We start from the raw sequence: 20,802 nt of genomic DNA on the forward strand, positions 1-20,802 counted from the left end.
ACATTTAATTGGTCGTGGGTGAATCACTCCACTCTAAAAAAAAAAGTTGACATCACGTCGCTCGAACGAGACATATATATATATATATTCTTGTATTTTTAAGAATGGATGATGTTTCTCTTCTTACCACCACAGCTAATGGTCTCAAATTTGTTGTTAATTACTAGTATGTTTCATAAGAATAATTTGAGGCCACTTTCAAGAGTGGTATAAAAAATGTTATATAATCAAAATTTGAGATTGATCAAGCCTCATTGTCATAGTTGCTAAAAAATCACAGAGGACAAGCTTAGGTAGCCCTAGGAAGAAAAGGAAGTTTGATGTGAGCCAATCTCATTGCTTGGGAATAGATTTTTCCCAAAAGATAGAAAGAAGATTTTCTTTTATGCCAATTAAAACAAAACTAGTATACATCTTTAATTTGTTTGTTCCACATTTATAACTACACAAAGTGTAAGAAAGATTTCTGGGGAAAACAAAAACGTAAGTGCAATACCTTTTGATGGAAAGTGATTAAACTTCAGGGTTCAGAAACATTTTGTTATTTTTTGAAAATTGACTACGATTGTTGACCAAACATTTTGTTATTAAATCGAAAACAAACATATAAAACAACATTTTATGTAACAAATAGTATATAGAACAACATTATTGCTAAGGCAATTGGATCATGATTTTCGCCCACGGCAATGTGGCTATGATGATCAAAATCGAGATTCGTTGGAACAACTGTCAGATTAATCAGATAAATAAATAATATTCATTTGTTATAAAAAAATACTAGATAATGAGAAATGGGCAAAAACTATCATATTATCTCAACCTATGGTTATCATTCAAACCCACAAAAAAAATTGTTATATCAGTCAAACCCACCTTGGGAACAATGGGAGCACTTCAAGCCCCTAGGGATCTTATAGCCAATTCCAAAATATATGTTGGGGTTGGGGATGCCACAAAATGCTCATCCCATCTTCAATCATGCACAAACCAAAGTTTCTTTTTTTCTTTTTTCTTTTAAGAAGAATCAGATTCCTTTCACATAACCTTGTGAAAAAGATGTCAAAGTAGCATGACATCATGAATAATTTAGTTATGTTAGCCCTCTCAAAAAAATAATAATTATGTTAGCCATAACTCATTCGAGTGAGGTCCTACAGATTTTACTACTAGCAAAAAAAAAACTTGGTTGAAGATCTAGACCAAGTTTTGGTGTACCCCACACACGGGAAGTGATGAACAATCGCTAGAGATATAATGTTTTCCACGATTACCTTTTATAATAATCTAAATTTTGTCGTTGACTTCGTGATTTCAATCCAAGACTGGCTCCTCTTCTCGTTCATCTTTTAAATTAGTTATATACACTTACGCTATTTATATCGGCTCCACTACTGGTGATTTCCAGTCACTACCTAAAGTCAGTTTTACCACATACTTTCACATTTCAGATAGACACAAGATCCTCGTCTTCACCACCAGTTTGCTCAACACCATCTTCCACCAACACCAATTTCGGCCACCACCACTACATTATAACCAATTTTCACCGAGATTCCTTTCTCAGACGAATAGGTTTTGGCAAAGGAAACTTTCTCTTGATCAGATTTAGAGAGATAGAGTTTGGAGATAGAAACATGGTGGTGGTGGTGGTAGTGGGAGTGTTGGTGTGTGTGTGTGTGACTGTGAGTGAATATTGTCTTGTCTTGGTTATAGTAAGTAGTAACAAGTCAAGTGAGATGTGAGTCTAGCAAATAGAAATGGTAAGTGTATATAAAATTACCCATTAAAAATTTATACCCATTGATTTTGGGCCTTGGGCTTTGTTTTGTGAGGGAGAAAGACCCCTAAGCCTTTGATGAGAAGAAAGGAAAGGAGAGATCTTGGGAAAAAGATTGCATCTTCTCTTGCTTCTTTTTAGAGCAAATCATGTCGTTCTATTCAACCCTTTCTTTCTCTGTTGGTGTACTTTCTACTTTCTAGTGAGAGAAAGAGAAAACTTCTTATAATCAGGATCATTGGCAGTGAGAAAACCCAATAGAACATAGCACTGGTTATGGGTAATCAGATACTACATGTTATTACCAAATACTGTTTCCATTCTGGGTTTTATTGGGTTTCTACTGAAAAAAGCTCTCAAGGTTTCTTATGCTGGATATTCATATGGGGATGATTGGTCTTCTCCCTTCTTGTGGGTAAGTCTTCATTTTCTTGTTTCTTCAATTGGGTTTGAAGGATATTGATTTGCATGAGCTCCTTCTAGAGTCAATATATTTGTGTTTCTTGTAGTTGGAAGGGGAAAAAGAAGCATTTTTTTTTGTGAAATTGATTGCTTAATAATTTTACAGACATCTAATGTTGCTGTGAGATTCTTCCATTCTCATGTTTAGTTATATGAACATTTTTTGTTGCTTTTCTTAGACCTTGGTGTTCCTTGGACACCATCTAAGGCAGTAAAATTGCACAAAGAACTGAAAAAGAAACTAATTTCTGCCTTGGGAAGATGAAGTTGATACTAGTGTCACTTTTTATGCCATGTTTTGAGGGCTGGAAAGGAATTTGATTATGCTGGGTAATGAAACCGCAATGTGATTCAGTATAATCACAATCTTATTATATTGTTTTGTTTTGGTCAGAAATAGGATTGGTAGAGATTGGTTTTGATTGTAGATTATTTAGTGGACGATTCCAAGAGAAAGGGAATCGCGAAGAACCCACCCTTCTTTGGGTATAGAATTCTCCCTTTAAGAGGAATAATATTCCTCCGAATGTGATTCCTAGTTCATTCTTGTGTATCAAATATCATTTTGGAATGCGACTCCTTGTAATCAAATTCCATTGTTGCGCGCCAAACATGACTTTAGTAATAAGTACTTGAACTATACAATCCGAAATTTTTTTTGTATCCTTTAACAATGTATGGTATTAAGAAAACCCTCTTATTCCTTCTCATGTGAAATGCTGTGGATGAGTTGAACTGAATAGAGCAGAATAAAACAGTAGCTTTTAGGAAATCCCCGTCCATCTTTCCATATCTGTAGCATTGTCCATATATTAGAAATAGATTGTTTGTTATTCTTTTAAGTGTGAGGACACTATTTATGCTAGTGAGTGATTTCAAACTACAATAAATGGGGTGTTCTGTTTGGATAAAGAACGATGAAGGAGGATCGGTGGGGGGTCTGGAGCATTAGGAGTTAGTTCCCCTGTGCAATTTGGTTCCCCAAAATACAAGGATTATAGTTCCTATCTTTTGGATGTTCATGGCTCCTTGGACTTAAATTCTACTAAAGTTGTTGGTTTTGCCCCATCCATTAGTGGTAACCTTTGATTTTGTGTCTTAAACCCAATAAATGTCTTAACTCTAGCCCAACACTAGGGTTAAGGTTAGAGATGATTCATTCTAGAAATGAGCTTGTGCTCGAATTAAGCCAATTTAAGTTTTTTAGCCATGAGTACGAAAGTGAAGCCTGCCATTATAGAGTGACATTTTTCTACCATTAAGACGAAAGCGATATTAGTAATCAAATTCCATAAATTTCTTCATACGGATTATCATGTATATATAATTTAACTTAGTCTCATATGACGATATAGACGCCACATTGGTTTTAGAGAGATTTAGGTATGCTATTTTTTGTTAGCTACATTTGCATGTCAACATGGGCTACCTATGTGTGTCTCACGTGGCGGTGTACTCTCGAGGAAAGTGAGTAATGACCACATTCTATGAATGTGTGCCCAGTATAAAACCGATAGATTTTCTTCTAGGGTTTTGGTTTTTCTTGTCTCGCGGCATTTGTCTTGGTTCCAAGAGTATATCACATTCTTTTCTTTTCTTTTCACCGCCGCTGCCAGTTGTGTTGCTGATACTGCTCACCCACTCCTTTTTTGTTCTTTCTCCTAAATCGCATTAGCGTTTGATCTTACCTGTGGTTGTGATTGACGGATACCAGCAAGAGCATACAAGTTTTATTACTATCCTTTTCAATTAGGGACGTTAGATTGCTTTCTCACAGAAACGGTATGAAATTTTGTTCATTTGGGATTTCTTACCTTGGAAGTCGATAAGGTGGTGATTTATGTGTTTGTTGTTAATTCAATTGGGTTTCCGTTTTTACCAAAATCAATAGTTGCCAATTTATTCTGATACAAGAGTTAAATAATTTAGTGACTTGTTTCTTATTCAAATCTTTTGTACATCTAGGGAAGATTGATACTTGAGCTCCGCTTACTTCTAGGATGTGAATTTGGTCATTCATTATGTGAATGGAAGAAAAAGAGAATATTTATGTGCAATTACCTACTTATAGACAATCAGTTTTACTGTCACCTTTGTCTAGTATCTGTCTTTTTAATCTATATTCGTCATTGGTGATTTCTAACATGTCTGCTAGTTGATGACCAGGATGCTACTGACTATGACATATGACAGCATCGACTGATGACCTGATTTTCTAATCCTAGAAATTTTCATTTATTATACTTTAGTACTGGAATATGGATGGCTCGTCAGCTAGAGTTTCCTCACATCATGGCATGGAGAAAACTAGGGACAAGACAGACAAAGGTGGTCGCTGGTATTTCTCTCGGAAGGAAATTGAAGAAAATTCCCCATCTAGAGCCGATGGGATTGACTTGAAACGGGAGACTGGTGTGCGGCAGTCATACTGCAGATTTCTGCGGGAATTAGGAATGAGACTAAAAGTGTAAGTATCAAATTTTGAAACTTGGCCTTTTGGGTTCCGATTTTCCTCTGTTTTCCGCCTATGTGCACTACACCTACTAATATGTTTTGTATTTGAACCACTGGCTGTGAACAAAAGTATATGTTTTGGGTTTCTTTCAACGAGATGGGTCCCGTAGTAGCATTGATGGTTTTAGAAAGCGTTATGGTAGGAGCTGATGAAGCTCTCAGTCAATGACAATTTGCATGTCAATTTGTGGGCCCAGCCTATGGAATGGATCTTTATATCCTATTTTCTTTCAGCGGAGATGTTCTCTAAACAGTTTGTTTTCATGTTTTCTGCCTTCAGTTTATAGGTTGAGCTCATTAGATTGTAATTTCAAGACGAATTTCCGTTCTCCTATTGTTTCTCATCATCATCATCTACTATCCTTGCTCTTTCTCTTTTCATTTTTTTTTTGAACTTAGATGTTTTTCATCATCTACTATCTTTGCTCTTTCTCTTTTCATTTTAAACTTAAATGTTTGTCATTTGTGGCTCGATGCCCCTTTTTATTGATCAACATAATTCTGAGTCATGGTAAAGCATTCAAGGCTGATAGCATTTATGTTTTCGTTTAGCAAACCATGTATGTAATAATACTTTTGTGATAATTTAGGCAATTAATTTGAAGATATGATAACCTTTCTCGCTATGTAAATGCTAGGAAATGTTATTTCCACTTTGATCAGCTACTCTTGCCCTGAGATGTTCTACGAATTGTCTGATTGTAAATGGTTTTCAATGCAGGCCTCAGATAACTATAGCTACAGCCACAACATTTTGCCATCGGTTTTTCCTTCATCAGTCTCTTGCTAAGAATGATTACTTAGTAAGTACAATTTTCTTCTACTATCAATTGGTTCTTTGCTGCTATGAAAAGCTCTTCGTCATGTTAAGGCACACCATTAGTAAAATATCTTTGTTTCAATTCTTGATTAAGCTGCAATTTGATCTATAATTAATTTCTAGTTCTCTCAATTCTATATCTTAAAAAAGAGAATCTGCTTCAAGTGTAGAGTAGTGTTTGGCTGTTTGATGTTGTTTATTATCATTTATTGAAGTTACTTCAGTCTAAACTGTAAAGGAATGAAGTTCGAGCATGAAGTCTAAGTTTAACTTTTTATTTGGAACTTTCAAATTGTCAAAAGAATATTCCTTTAGGTTCCGAAAACTAAATGTTTGTGTATGTGTCAAAATCACATGTCTTTTTCTCTTCAATTTATGTGGTTTTGTAAGTTATGTGAATGTTTTTGTCTTTTCTTCTTTTTCTAGTTATGGGCTGTTTTACTATAATAGTTCATCTTATGTTTCTCAATATGATGATCCCAAGCAAATTGTAGTTGGCCCTTTTTTTTTCCTCATTGTCCGAATCTGACTTGTTTGACTCGTCTAAACCTGAATAATCTGAATCAAATGGCCCAAAAATTAACCCAAATTAGCTATTCATAAGAGTTATACATGACAAGTATTATGAAATCTGACTCGAGTCAATTCAGACCTTGAGTAATACTTCAGATCTGACTTAGGAATTAAAAACACTACCCCAATCTTTACACTTTGATGCCAATATGATTATGAGAATTTTCTGCTGCTAATAATGGCTAATGCTGAACTTCACTACACTGGCTTGCAGACCATTGCAACAGCTTGTATGTTTCTCGCTGGAAAGGCGGAAGAAACTTGTAAGCTGTTAAAGGATGTTATTCCCGTTTCGTGCGAAATTATTAAAGAAATGTATCCTGCAGCAGCACAGAAAATCGAGCGAGAGCTTTCTTCCTCATCATTGGTAATGAAGTTCTTAAATTGCTTTATTTGTCTACATTATCTTTTAATACGCCATGTCATGCCTCATAGGTTGTAGGGTGTTGTCATTTCCCTTCAGAACTTCCCCACTTCTCCATGGAGATGCTATATACCAGATTAGCACTCCTCTTATATGCAGTATCTGCATCACTTGAAAAGTTATGCAATGACTTCATCCGCTAGTTTTCTAGTATTTTTCCTGGTTTCCAAGTTCAATTTTCTCATAGTATTAATCAATATGCAGGAAGCGTACGAACAGTATAAAAAATGGATATTAGATGGAGAGAGAGCTGTTCTTATGACTCTTGATTTTGATCTGAATTTGCTGCAACCGTACACACCCCTCGTTGCAGCAGTAAGGAAATACAGATATCTTCATGACGCGCTTGGTCAGGTTGCTTGGATCTTTGTTAATGATGGGTGCGATAGAGTTATTTCTTTTCTACTTTTATTCATCGTTATAATGCCGGTCTTTGCTGGATTTCTTTCCTTTTCTTCACACACCGCAAAATCTCTTGCAGGCTTCATACTTCACTCTCCTTGCAATTCAAGCCTCACCATGTTGCAGCTGGTGCTTTGTTTCTTGCATCATCGTTTCTGAAAGTGAGGCTCCCGAACCCCTGGTGGGAAGATTTTAATATCACATTTCACCAACTGGCAGGTCAGTGCACACGTATACAGACAGATGATCTATATTCATATCAGGATTATCACTCATTCTGATTGAACTATTGAGAAATAACTCCGAATTTGATTTACTTTCCTGATCTAGAACTTCTGAGTGGATACGTCGAATGCTGGAATCATGCATATCTGGCTATTTTCTCAGTCATTCTGCTTCTTCTTCTTCTTCTTGGTTGATGCTTTGTCATTTTCATTTATGTATTTGTATTGTTCTTTTTTCTTCTGACAGTGGTGAGCGACCAAATTATGGAACTATATGAGCAAACCCTTAAACCACCTTCTCAGGAATATGAAGTTGAAACAAGTGCTGAGGCAGGACTTCCTTGTCTTGAAAGAAACACTCCCAGTACTAACGAGGAATCAGGTCCTGAAAATGGTTGTGCACATGGTGAGGCGATCTCTGAGAAGCCGGGTTTGGATACACCTTCATCAACTCAGCTAATATCTGAACTATCATTTGCTTATGACTCAAGTGGCTCACAGAGGAGTACCCAAAAAGGACTTCATGACGATGGAAGTATGGAAACAAGAAGTCAAATGTCAGTAGACAGGGTAGATGGTGAACTTAAAGATCAACAACATACTTTAGTGGAGCCATTGCCTTCCGACGGGGAGAATGTAGGCGACACTTCAGATGGACCCATGTTAGTGTTGACAGCATCTCGATCAACTCCAACCATGTCTGGGTTGAACCGACATGTAAGTAAAAATGGAGAAAATTACAATGCTATAAAAGAAAGCATGAAACCAGCGGAAGGGGAAAGATACATGTCTGGTAGCTCAGGTGGTCAGAATTTGTATATCCCTGCGAGGCAGTTACCACGGGACATAATGATGAAAATCGACAAAGGGAAGGTGAAGGCAGCCTTAGAAAGACGCAGAAAGTCCCATGGTGTTATTCCCCGGAGAAAGAAAACTGAATTGATGGATGAAGATGATCTGATTGAAAGGGAACTGGAAGATGGAGTTGAACTAGCAGTTGAGGAAGAGCGAATGAAGAGTAGGAAGAAGAGCTGTTCTGAGTTCTCAAACAAGCCAGAATCTGAAACCTAAAGTAGCGGAAAGGACTTCAAGTGAAGCGCAATTGGAAGAGAGCCTAGCCTGCCAGCCCAGATGACCATTCATTATCCATGAGAGAAAATTGAACTTCAGGATACCCCAGCACATTCAATAAGATTCCATAGAAGATGGAAACATTTTTTATTCAAGAAGTTTGAACAAGTGACTTCATTTTTTATTGATGATTTTTCGTTAAGACAGTATTGAAAGCAAAGATTTCTTACTTTGCTGTGGCATATACTAGGAGCAAACTTTGCTCAATTGCTAGTAACTTCATTTGATAATGTTTTTTTAATTGTTAAGGATTATTATTATTATTATATTCCATCCTGTGGTTAGGTATTAATTACATCATATAGCATGATTATTATTATTATACATTATCATCATATCATGTAGTTAGCAAATAGCATGGATACATTAGACAAAAAAACATCATGAATTGTCGATGAGAAAAACATACACTTATAATGACAATTTTGAAGGCATTTTGGAAAAAAAAAAATAGTTACTCATTTGGTACTAGAATGAAGGTATATTTAGATAGAATAATATAAGAATTTTGCTCTTTTAGTTCTTTTGAACTTATATAAATGTCATTTCTCATTTGCACTGGTTACCCTAAGTATCAATGTAGTATTATGATTCAAATTCTAATGGAATGTGCACATATACAGTCTCCTTTAGAGTGCTCCAAAAATCTATATTTGAAGTTAATTTTAGCTTCAACATGCTGTTCTATGTAGTTCTTTCCAGTGAGATATCTAGAGTTGGATACCTAGAGTCCTGTAAGATTAGTTCAAAAAAGAAAAGAGTCCTGTAGGATTGGATATTACAAAAAATTGTAATATTAGACTCGTGTTGTTAACGTGTTATGTATATATGATAGTTGAACACTACTACCTTATATACACAGTCTAGTCAAAGACACTTGATACTTCCTCCAATTTCACTCAATGGACCCTAAGGATCAAATCGACAACAACCCATTTACGGATCTTCATAATTTCCATAACGAAGATTGGGAGCTTTATTCTGTTGGTTTTTGTTCTATTGGGAACCCATTTGAGTGTCTAAACATTATGGCGTTATGGTTTGCTCTAGAATAAATAGGGTTACCCAATATTGCTTCATTAACAAGTTGGCAGATGAAGCCATTTTCATTATGAACTTCTTAACTTCCCAACAACCACCCACAATTACTCATGAACTCCCAAAGACTTCATGGTGTGTTTGGTTGCAGGATTCCTAAGTAGGATTCCTATCAAAAGTGGAATTTGGTAGGAATCATGAATCCTTGGTCTGTTTGGCTACCAAGAATCCCAGGACTCTTGAATCCTAAGGATTCCTAATTCCAAAATTTGTATTGGACCAAAATCCCACCCTACCCCCTAGGATTTGTTAGGATTTTGGATTAATGAACCTCAATGTCAAACTTAAAATCAATAAAAAAATATTTCCTTCTACAAAATCATTATTTTTTTTCAAAATCATTATTCTTTTCAAAAATCATATTTTTTCTAAAGACGTTTAAAAATACTTAAATAATAATAAATCATAGGATTCTTAGTTGTCAAACAAACCAAAAGATATTACTTGAATTCATGAATCCGTGGAATCATGAATCCCAAGGAATCATGAATCCGCAGATTCATGATTCCGCCATCCAAATACACCATCAATTGTTTTCAATCATCCAAACTTTAATTTTAAGTTTTTATTTGAAAATCGAATTGCTTTATTGAGTGGGTTGACTCGAAATACCAATAATGTTTGTCCCCAAGTATCTGGAGATATTTTAAAGACAACACTGGCAGAACTTCAGAGGAAGAACATTGGTGAATCGTCTAATAGTCGACCTTTGAATCCAAATGCGCAACCGTTTGTCCCTAGGGTTAATCAAGCGACTGTTATGGAACGAACTTTATTTCTTACCTTTTCACCCGGTTACCACATTAATGAATAAGAAATAATTGAATATTTTACAAGAATGTTGGTGATCGTGGGGAGTCTCTCCAAATGCAAATAGTTACTTTGGATAAACAACCAATGTTTGCACACTTGGTGGTACGGAATTTGTCGACTGTTCCCTTGGTTCTTGGAGGAAAAGAGATGGTGCAGTATAAAGTCAATGAGAAAAAAACCCAAGGATTCGACGTCATGTACCAAAATGGGGCTAGCCCCACCACCACCCCAAGTGCGAGCAATAGCCTCAGAGTATTAGTATAGCTCATTAAACACAAAATGAAATGAGTAGCACATGTGGTACCATTTAAGTTAAAGTGACTATCAGTACTACTAGTATTCACTTTTTAAGTTTTTTTTGGTTCAAGATATTGAAGTTTCAATCAATCAAACATATTTCTTCAGAAATTATTTTTTTTAGCAAAACTCCATTTAAAAAAATGGGCACTCGGTCAAAAAAGTACAACAAAACTTCCAACAAGTGAAAAGGGAGTTTTGAGTTGTTCTGCTAAAAAAGAAGAACACCACAAATATGAAATATATTGGCGAAAAGAGAGACTGGGACAAGTCTAGAGGAGGACCTCCTGAATGAGCTTTTCCGTTAGAGCCTTCGGAAGTCCCATAACGCTATCTGTTGTTCCTACCTACACACCACCAAAACAGAATAGTCATGTTAACTCTTATCGAAAAATTTAAGGAATTAATGTGGTACAAGTAAACATTGTATAAGCTCGTCAAACGATCATTTTCTGGCATCCTAGTGTCTGGCACACAATTTATACGTATTATCAGAGGACTGAAGAAGGCTATGAAATAACAGAAAACCAACCACTTCTTTAACGTAAGGCAATATCAATGGATGTTCGATTATTAGGGCCCCAGCAACGTAGAGAACATCTCCCTCTTCAATCTGAACACAACAAATCAAACCATCAGACTCCTCCTCGTCTGCTGATGACTGATCCAAACCATGAGTATTATTATTTGAAAACTTACCAGGCTTCCAATTACTTCCTCGGGTATTTCATGAAAATGAATCTGTATTCACATCAACATAGAGGAGTTATTACTCTCATATAGTGAGTTATGGTTTTTAAGTTCATAGTCATCCATACGTACTGAGAGGTAGCAAAAGTTTAAGCCTTTAACATCCAACACTTAAACATTAATCGTTTTTTGTTAGACAAACCCCTAGAAAGAAAACAGCGAAAAGATACAAAATGCAACAACAAAGATAAGATACAACAAAGAGAAGATTAGACATCAGATATACGGCAAGCCATACTACCTCAACTCTGTCCCACCCGCCTTTTCTGGTTCCTGTCTCAAGGTTTGTAACAAGTACAGAAGATACAGTTGCTGTATGCCCACCAGAATAGCCTGAAAATCCATGTGGATGTGAGTCATTTAGCCACGCAATCTATCTCAAAGCGGAAATAACACAATAGCCGAACCTTTTATAAATTGATATGCTTCTTCTTTGCTGGATGGCTTCTCTCTAACTTGCCCTTCATAGACCACAACCTCGACATAAATTACATTACGCAATAATCAGTTACCTCAACTAAACATTGATCAAATGAAAAGGAAAAACATTGTTTACTTATGCCAACAAGTAAACGTAGTCCATTAGTGGCAGACCTATGATCAAGGACACAGAGGGATGCAAGTGCTCGAAGAAGACGCCAACCTACGTCTGTCATAACTCATAAAGGACCTAATGACCGACATTTCCAACGGAGGAGATTGAAAGAGATTGAGGCCATGGAACTGGGGAATGACTTAATCAGATGAAATAATTATCCTGCTTATGCCAATTCAGTGATTGACTTGCAGGCTTAAGCAAAATAACTGAAACTTTGGATTTTGGGGTGGAGAATTGGAGATCCATCCATTATCAATTAGCAATGGCTTTACCCAACTGATATGAATTTCAAATTGCAAAATTGTATCATATTTAGCACTAACATGCACATCTTGAGAAAGAAAGATGTGTTACTGGCGAGAAAATGGCATTAATGTTCTGTACTAGTGAATCGTCTTTCCTCATCAAGGGAATGATGAATCATCTTTTTGCACAGGTGATAAAACATTATAGAATGTGGATTGTGGGGACAAGCAACAGACTAGACGAGGTATTAATGAACTATGGAATAGAAACAATTGAGACATACTTGGTCACCAGTGATCAAAAGCGTGGGCTCAGCAGATTTCCCTTCACGGTCTGCCGTTGGAGACCTAGATATGATGGCTTCTGCCTGAGAAGAAATTGACATGCAACTAAGTTAAGTAACACAGCTATACTGATCCTACATGATTTCCTTGATGATATCAATTTAAGAGGAAAATATTTAGTATGGTAAAAAAAAAACAAGAGGAAAATGGAAGGAATTTTAGTTGGTAGTTCAAGAAAACGGAAGGATTTAAGATTGAACTGTCTCAATAAATGCAACAAAAATCAGGAACAAATACAAACATATAGGAATCAAACCAGTAAGCATGTAAACACGAAAATAATGTAAATCTAGTTAATCGCCAGCGTCTCCTTAAGTACATTTAACTTGATGGACATGACTTTGGTTTCACACTAAGAAAAAAATGAAAATTTAAGGAAAACTTTGTATAGATTTTTTCAAAAGGTACATGTAGAAGAACTTTGTTTTCAGGACGAGTTAAGGAGAATTGGTGCCATTAATAAACATGATTCGCATATGCGGAGATAGTGCTACAACACAAAAGTTGATTAGCGATAAATCTTTGAAAACCTATAAACAGATCCAACAGATTAGATCATTTTATAAGGAAGAACGACTGGAGATGGTACGCATGTACGACTGTATCGAAATACAATAACAATACTTGGATGGAACGCAGAACGTGCTGGTTTTACAAAAGTAAAGAGGATGTATGCAGAAGATTTGAGAACAAATCAAATGATAATCGTCGTGATAGAGATTATGGACTTACATGAGTTAATCGAGGAACGTGATTCTCTAAGGCATAATAATTGCATAAACCAGCAATATTCTTGTAAAAATAATTGCATAAACCGGTTTTTTTGGTACACGAGGGGTGTTAGATCTAACTCGTCTCCATAAAGACTGTAAGAGTGGTATAAAGGAATTTCAACTGCGAAAGCATCAATTGACACCAAAGAAACTACTAAGATTTTGGTCACGACATAGTGCATAGTACACTTTGGTGCTAGAAATGAGTTCATCACTAGCAGCTCACTTCAAAGCTATATAGAAAGAGAACCACGAAGAACCTACAGCCACATCCAATTCTAGTTTATAGAAACAATGTATCCTTGGTTCATAGATGCCACTGAATAATAATGGACTTGGGAACTCTTTTATCACTACTATCAGGAATTCAGGATACAAAAAATATGACAAGAAAGAAGGGGCTATACTGTGTCAGCGGTAATTAACAGTGGTGGTTCAGCAGACTTCTTCAAGTAATCAATAATTTGGATCTTTGATATGATGCCATCAGCCTGAGTAGTATTTGAATATTGAAGTAAGAAACCTGAATCAAAACCCTACCTGGCGATACTAGTATGATACAGCCACTTTTTAACTAATTAAGAAGTTTCAATGACTTCCCCAAAAAACAATTGCATGAATGAAAAAACTAGAACCATGCATTTCCTAATCTCTAAAACATGCAAAAATGAATAGTATAAAAGGCTAAAGGTGGTAATAGTTTTATCTGGAATTTTTCTTTTGATTACAAAATTATCGACCTTTGCCTCGGCTAAAGCCATAACCAACTCTTCTGGCTTCTCTTTCCGGATTTCTTTCTCATCAATGTCAGCAGTCTGCATTCAAAACCAAGTTAACCTTTAACGACAGGTAATAAACTTTTTTCTTAATAGAAGAACAAGAAGCAGGAAGTAGTGATTAGTTTATATCGTACCAGGATAGTGAAGTCATATCCCATCTGCGATACAATTTCTCTACGGGCTTTTGATGCTGATCCCAAAATAATCTACCATAACATTTTGAGTAGGTGTTAAAGACCATCAATATGCACAATTCAAAGTCAAGAATTTGCTCTCTGCAAACATCCATAACAAGCAAAGACAACATACACAATCATGGGGTGGTAGCTGAAAACGGGTTTAGCTTCTAACTTGTCGTAGCTCCCCGAAGGAAGCAGTTCGAAACTCCCTTCGGCCACTACAGGGTTGTTTCTTATGTCAAATCCTAAATAATGGAACTACCCTTACACTTCACAAGAAGTGCAAAAAGTGTAAAAAAAAACATCCCAATAATAATATTGAACAACTTATATGCAACTTTGATGAAGACCCATTCAAACTCATATGTTTCTTATCACTCCTAACCATTCTCTGGTTTAAATTAGGAACTACTTTGTTTAAAGAGTCAGAACGATGTAAATCAAAGTGCACCAAACCCTTACTAGTATTCTTCTAATACACAAATCTGATTCCTAAGCAACTTCCTACTGAAAAATTGGGGCTTTGGAGAAAAGCTCCAAACTTTTTGCACCTATCTTAGAAATAAGAACACCCCATTATCAAGTCTGCTCCATCCATCTGGTGGAGTCTTCCATTCAATCTAAAAAGTTGTAAACAACATACCTTGAAGGGAGAAGTTTTTGACGCCATTTTCTTTTGCTTTCTAAAATCTCCCGCTTCTTTTTCTCGATTGATTTACTTCGACCACTGGACTAGACACCTTTTTGGGAGAGAGAGCGAGAGAGACGACTATTAAACTCCAGGTGCTCGGGAGGGAACCGATTTTTGCATCCGAAACTCTTTGGAGCAATCCAGTCCCAACCTATTTGAGGCGGAAAAAAACTATTTTTTCACTCAGACTCATCTCAGCCTTAAAAATTCAGCTTCAGCCTCAGCCTCAGCCTTTTTGGAGGCTGAAAATTTAAATTTGCCTCAAATTTTGGTCGTTGAATTTGTTAGTAATGTATTTTGGATCGTTGGATTATTAGTAATGTGTCTTGATTGTTGGATTATTAATAGAAAAGTCGGTTTGTTTTAATGTATTTTTATTATTTATGTTTTTTATTTTTAAGTTTTTTTTAATTTACAAAAAAAAGGAAGATCTGGCCGTTGGATAATCCAACGGCCAAGATCATCCCAACATGAACGTTGGGAGTCCCCAACGGTCATGTTAGAGACTCTTCAGTCGCCCCTAATGTTAGGGGAGACTGAAGCAGTCGGGTGGGGCTCCGGCGCTCCGCCCTAACCGACTGTGGTTGGATTGCCAGGCTTAGGCCAAAACTTTGAAATTTTGGCTCAGTCCGGCTGCCATTGGATTTGCCCTTAGAATGGACTTAGAGGCGGTCCGATGCTCGTCACCTAACACCGTTAAAACTCCTTTTACCAATCACAGGAAAAGCTGATCTAATTTATTATTTTATTTTATTTTGAGAAATTCGACTATGATCTATGTTAGTCGTTACAAGGCATTGATACATTATCAAGATGTGATACGTACGGAAACTGTCTGAATCAAACTAATAATTAAAGAGACCTAAAATTCAACATCAGATAGGCTAAAGTCCGACAAATTTATTACTTATTTATACTTCTAATAACTCAAATTCAATTGAACTTGTGACTTCCAAAGTTGTCAACACTATCAACCACTTAGACAACCAAGTGTAAAGAGTCATTTTCGGCCGATTTGATATTCAACGAGAGTTAGGTGAAACCAACTATAAAATCTCAAGAATGCATCCGGACTTAGTAACCTTAATTCTACGGAGTTATGATACCGGATGGCTCCATATCTACACCTACTAGGCATTATAATTCACGGAGTCTTATACAATCAATCCTTGTACGTCAAATTACAAAGGGTGCTACACCCAGCGAGTTTTGCGGACCTCTCATTTGTTATTTGATCTTGTAACTGAAATACTCAATCCTACGAACGGAGGTTTGGTTGTGATAGCCCTCCCAATGTACTTGGATCCAAGCTTCACTATGATAGCCCTGTCTATGTAGTTGGATCTAGGTGGTTGGGATCTAAATTTTGATGGATGTCGCTTACGCCAGTCCTTGTGCCAGTCTTTATCTTTTTATTTCAGTGTTCTAAGGCATTTCCTACCCTCAAACTTTCTGATACATTTAGTCACTCTAAAACTCACCTTCACTTCTCTCTCTCTCTCTCTCTTCTCATCTATTGGCTTGTATGCAGTACCTCTTAGCGTAACCCTAAGCGTTCGGTTTTCTATCTTAGAGCATCTCCAAAGCAACACTCAAACTCTAGATCTTACAGTGTCACATAAGATTTTTTTTTAGAGTTTTTCTTTCAAATCAGTCTTCAATGCAAAACACAACATTAATTTCTAAAATAGTGTACCAGAAATTATTTTAAAAATCTTTAAGATGACATTCTAAATTTTTTTGCGGACATCTAAGTGCTATATAAGCAAATCAATTAATTTTATACCAAAATATAAATTTTTAGAATTTCTCTTGCGTGTTGTAGGGAAAACTTTTCAATAGATTATCTCTAAACGGACAAATATGAAAGAGACCATTTAGAGATCCAATTTTCACACTTAACCATATAACCCGAAGAACTTTTAGAATTTTACTTAAGTCTTGCATTGAAGTTGCTATTAGTCTTTTTTTTTTTTTTTTTTTGTTAAGGAGTTGCTATTAGTCTTAGACTCTTATGTATAAGATTTGAAAAGATACAACTTCACATTTAAATGACAAATTTATTTGGCTAGGGCAAAAAAGCTTTCCATTCCAACTTGCAGATTGTCAAAGATCGAGAAGAAAGAAAGTGGAATTATATAATATTATAGTATATCTTTTGATTCTTCATCATTGTAACATTTTGTCAACCACTCACATTAAATAAAATCCAAGGATTCTTCATTGTTGGATAAGCAAGACCTATATCATGGTTGTCAAATCTTTGACAACCTACCTAAGAAACATTCCATGCTTTTAACCCTAAAAAAACATTCCATCCTTTATCATGAGCATTCCATTCATCCTGGTCCCTCGGCCACAATAGGGACTCCAAGGAGAAGAAATTTCACATTTCAACTTTTACAACCCAAAAAGAGATTAATCTGCAGAAACCCAATTTCATTTGACTACAAAAGCCAACCTAAAAGGCATCTCCACTTGATCCAAGCATTGACCAGTATCATACAAGAGTGGGGTCAACTTCCAGTCCATGGGTTCATCATTCCAAACACTTCATCAAGTAGATAATGGAGTGAAGGAATATCTCAGAACATGTTCATGAAATTCCACCACTTCTTTATTAGCATTATCCAACCACACTAATCAAACCGATTTATAGCCCCATGGAAGGAGATGGTGGTAAATAACATCAGAAGATCAAACACAAAAAAAAAATGGAAGTAGGAAAATAATATAAAGCGATCTCAAATTTCTATTATATGTTCAAGGTTTTTATGAAACAAGATTGATCATTATAGATCTCAAGTGTAACCAAGACCCCAAATATTTCTTAACCATAGATCGAAACATCCAACACACTAACAAGAAGAACATAATACTAGAACCATAACCAGAAGAACACTCAGAAACATAAAACCATTACCAGAAACTACTACTAGTAAGTTGTTGGGTCATTTTTATCCCAACACCAAACCCTAACTACTAATAATACCTAACTCCTCCAGCTTCCTCCATCAGATCGACCACCACCTCCTCTAGAGTAGCCACCTCCTTCTCCACCGTATCCACCACCGCCGCCTCCTTCACGACGTCCACCGTAACCACCTCCACTGCCACCACCGTAGCCTCCTCCGCCGCCACCTTCACGACGTCCCCCGTATCCACCACCACCACCACCTCCGTAGCCTCCGCCGCCACCTTCACGACGTCCACCGTATCCACCACCACCGCCGCCGCCTCCGCCGCTTCCACGTGATTGAGCTTCGTTGACGGTGATGTTACGTCCATCAAGGTTCTGGCCGTTCATCCCTTCAATAGCACTCTTCATGGATTCTTCGTTTGCGAAGGTAACAAAACCAAAACCTCTTGACCTTCCAGTCTCACGATCATTGATGATCTGAACAAACAAATCATCGAAAAACGAACCGTCAAAAATGAACAAGTAAAAAAGGAACATAACTAAAAACTAACAGATCTGGAACCTATATTGATCGATCTACGTTTCTTCGTCTCTGAACAGAAGACGAAGACGAAGATGAACGTAGCGTTCAAGGTTGATCAAGTAAATAACAGAACGCATAGAAGATATAGAAACAGTATCAGTATAAACGTAGAGAAATCAAAAAATGAAGATAAAAAAAACTGATCTGATATCTGCGATTGTTCGCAAAAACGAACCTTAGATTCGACGACTTCACCGAAAGAACTGAAAGCCTTCTCGAGTGATTGATCATCGGTGGCCCATGCGAGTCCACCGACGAAGCATCTGTATTCAACATCAGAACCCATTCCTACTTGCAGAAAAACCCTAGAAGGTGAGAAAGTAACGAAGAGAAAATTAAGAGAGGGGGATAAGAACAAAACCCGCCTCTAGAGAAAGCACGAATTCTCTTCGAAGCCCTAGGCGACTGATTTATAGAGGAATGAAGCGGTTTAACTAGGGTTTACAAGAGCTGCCCTAAAACCCCCGTCTAATCGCGGATTTTAGTGTTTAGACGAGGCACATCTCACGTGTGTTCCCCTGGTTACATTTTTAACCTAACCCAGCCCCGGGATTAGGTCAAAAGCTGGTCATTATTTTTCTCTATTGATTCGGTTGCGGGGCCCACATTACTTTACATAAATAGATATTTAAGGGGTTAATTCTAATATAACCCCCCTGATTGTAACCAATTAACAAATTTGTCCCTCTAACAGTAACTAAAAAACTAATTTGTTATTATGTTCAGTTAATTGTCTATTTTCCAATTTTGCTTTATGTGCTCTTTTAGTCTCTAGTGATCTTCTCTCTAATTTTGGCTTCTCCTGATCTATATCTACCTCTCTTTCCCTTCTTTCTCTTTTTCTAATTTTTTTCTCTCTCTCTCTGTCTATCTCGTACTAGTCTCTCATCCTTTTCTACTTTCGAATCACTAAAAATCAATAATGGATGAGTTCCAATAGGAGTGACGAGCGGTGTTCTTGACACGAAGCCACGAAAGCGATAGTTTTGGGCCTCAAAGTTTAAGGGTGCCCCGTGATTAGGCCATAATTAAGAAATAATTAGTTATTTTAACACAAACATGCAATTGAGTGTCTAGTAGATTGGGTTATACATTGTTTATCACCCAACTTACCAAGGTTCAAGTCTCCCACCATTCACAGTCTTTTACAAATTTTACAAAGACATCTATAAGAACTGAACTAATGTAAGGGTCCTACATTTGTAATTAGCTTTGAATCGTAGGAAGTAGGGAAGAGATATCAGAACTATTACAGAAAGCGAAGGAGTGATCAAAAGGTCTCTATGACCACCAACATGTTAATCGACCTTCGGTCCAACACAGAATTCTGCTTTCGCAGTTCCTCTTTTTCTCTCTTTCTCATATGAAAACTAAGACATCTTAAGTATAAGGATATCAAGGAAATAGGTAAATGTGGAAATCTTTCAACTAAAAAAAAAAGGGTAAATGTGGAAATAATGAATAATGGTTTGAACTTGATATGAATAATGGCTTAAAGTTGATTGAGAGCATAGTCAGTTAGTTTTGTGACTAAATTAGCCAGTTTGTCTAATGAGGATGCCAAATTCATATTTTGGTCAAAAATTAGGTGCCAAATTGGAAATATTCCATATCATAGGAGTGCTACTGTCCTCTGCCGAGGAGATCTCATACCTTTTTACACTTTTATTGTGAAATAATCTCTAGGATAAATCTAACGGTAATAGATGATAGAATTTTACCATCCTAGGGATAAAACTGGGGTTAAAAGTATCTTGGGATTTGGATAGACTTGTAATGGAGAGGGCAGACTCCAAAATGACCAAAAATATCTAAAGTGGTAGTTTACGAATTTGTACATCTGATTAGACATATTTACCTTTTATACCCGGATCTTTATCTGGATCAATGTGAAAGTGGGGCCCAGGTCAATTGAGGATGTACAAGAAGGTGGGACCACAATTATTTTGAGAATATTTTACTGACGAATCACGTGGGTTTGCAGGCTCGTATGGATCTAAATTGCCGATTATAGAGGTGCGAAAAATACCTGCAGATCCGGATCTGTCCTTGGCAACCCGAATCCATAAAAGCCCACGGGCACCGTTGCCTTCTACTCGTAATGCATGTCCGGCCCGATAGACATAGGAAGCCCGAAGCCCCGACGGTATAGGCTATCGGCTATCCAAGCAGGGGCGGAACTAGGGGTGGCAGGGAAGGGAAACGACCCTCTCTGGAATTGGGTTAGTAAAGACTCTTATTTTAACTTTCTAACAATAATTTTGACTCTCACAAAATTTTTATGTATGATATATTAGATTTCACATTTGCCTTCCCTAACATTATTTTTGGTTCCGCCCCTATATCCAAGGTATCGCCCATGCCAACATATCCAACGGACTCGATTGCATGGCTACACTTC

The 20,802-nt window shown here is 36.8% G+C and overlaps 3 protein-coding genes across 7 annotated transcripts; 1 reads left to right on the forward strand and 2 right to left on the reverse strand.

Annotated features, from left to right (window-relative positions):
- Positions 1-1,645: 1,645 nt before the first annotated feature.
- On the forward strand, positions 1,646-8,622 carry LOC147569622 (cyclin-T1-5-like). 3 transcript variants are annotated; one of them, XM_086656096.1, is made up of 8 exons: positions 1,749-2,195; positions 4,409-4,709; positions 5,478-5,559; positions 6,364-6,516; positions 6,778-6,953; positions 7,055-7,194; positions 7,447-8,311; positions 8,355-8,622. In XM_086656096.1, exons 2-7 carry the CDS (start codon positions 4,501-4,503, stop codon positions 8,268-8,270), a joined length of 1,584 nt encoding a protein of 527 aa, XP_086512222.1. In that variant the 5' UTR covers positions 1,749-2,195; positions 4,409-4,500; the 3' UTR covers positions 8,271-8,311; positions 8,355-8,622. The 3 variants fall into 3 exon arrangements, with proteins under 3 accessions (XP_086512220.1, XP_086512222.1, XP_086512221.1); XM_086656095.1 differs by having other exon boundaries at positions 1,835-2,195; positions 4,492-4,709; XM_086656094.1 differs by having other exon boundaries at positions 1,646-2,195; positions 4,492-4,709; positions 7,447-8,622.
- Positions 8,623-10,491: 1,869 nt separating this feature from the next.
- Positions 10,492-15,126, reverse strand: LOC147569623 (uncharacterized). Of its 3 annotated transcripts, XM_086656098.1 has the most exons (10): positions 14,851-15,126; positions 14,163-14,234; positions 13,990-14,064; positions 13,657-13,740; positions 12,416-12,499; positions 11,696-11,765; positions 11,530-11,621; positions 11,238-11,279; positions 11,071-11,151; positions 10,492-10,885 (listed from the first exon to the last, which is right to left on the reverse strand). In XM_086656098.1, exons 1-10 carry the CDS (start codon positions 14,875-14,877, stop codon positions 10,811-10,813), a joined length of 702 nt encoding a protein of 233 aa, XP_086512224.1. In that variant the 5' UTR covers positions 14,878-15,126; the 3' UTR covers positions 10,492-10,810. The 3 variants fall into 3 exon arrangements, with proteins under 3 accessions (XP_086512224.1, XP_086512225.1, XP_086512226.1); XM_086656099.1 differs by lacking the exon at positions 13,657-13,740 and having other exon boundaries at positions 14,851-15,120; XM_086656100.1 differs by lacking the exon at positions 12,416-12,499 and having other exon boundaries at positions 14,851-15,114.
- Positions 15,127-17,627: 2,501 nt separating this feature from the next.
- On the reverse strand, positions 17,628-18,949 carry LOC147569624 (glycine-rich RNA-binding protein-like). Its single transcript, XM_086656101.1, has 2 exons — positions 18,577-18,949; positions 17,628-18,295 (listed from the first exon to the last, which is right to left on the reverse strand). Exons 1-2 carry the CDS (start codon positions 18,685-18,687, stop codon positions 17,891-17,893), a joined length of 516 nt encoding a protein of 171 aa, XP_086512227.1. The 5' UTR covers positions 18,688-18,949; the 3' UTR covers positions 17,628-17,890.
- Positions 18,950-20,802: the final 1,853 nt, after the last annotated feature.

This window comes from Eschscholzia californica, unplaced genomic scaffold, assembly GCF_041429995.1.
Source record: "Eschscholzia californica isolate CP2 unplaced genomic scaffold, dmEscCali1.0.p SCAF_1, whole genome shotgun sequence".
Taxonomy (NCBI): Eukaryota; Viridiplantae; Streptophyta; class Magnoliopsida; order Ranunculales; family Papaveraceae; genus Eschscholzia; species Eschscholzia californica.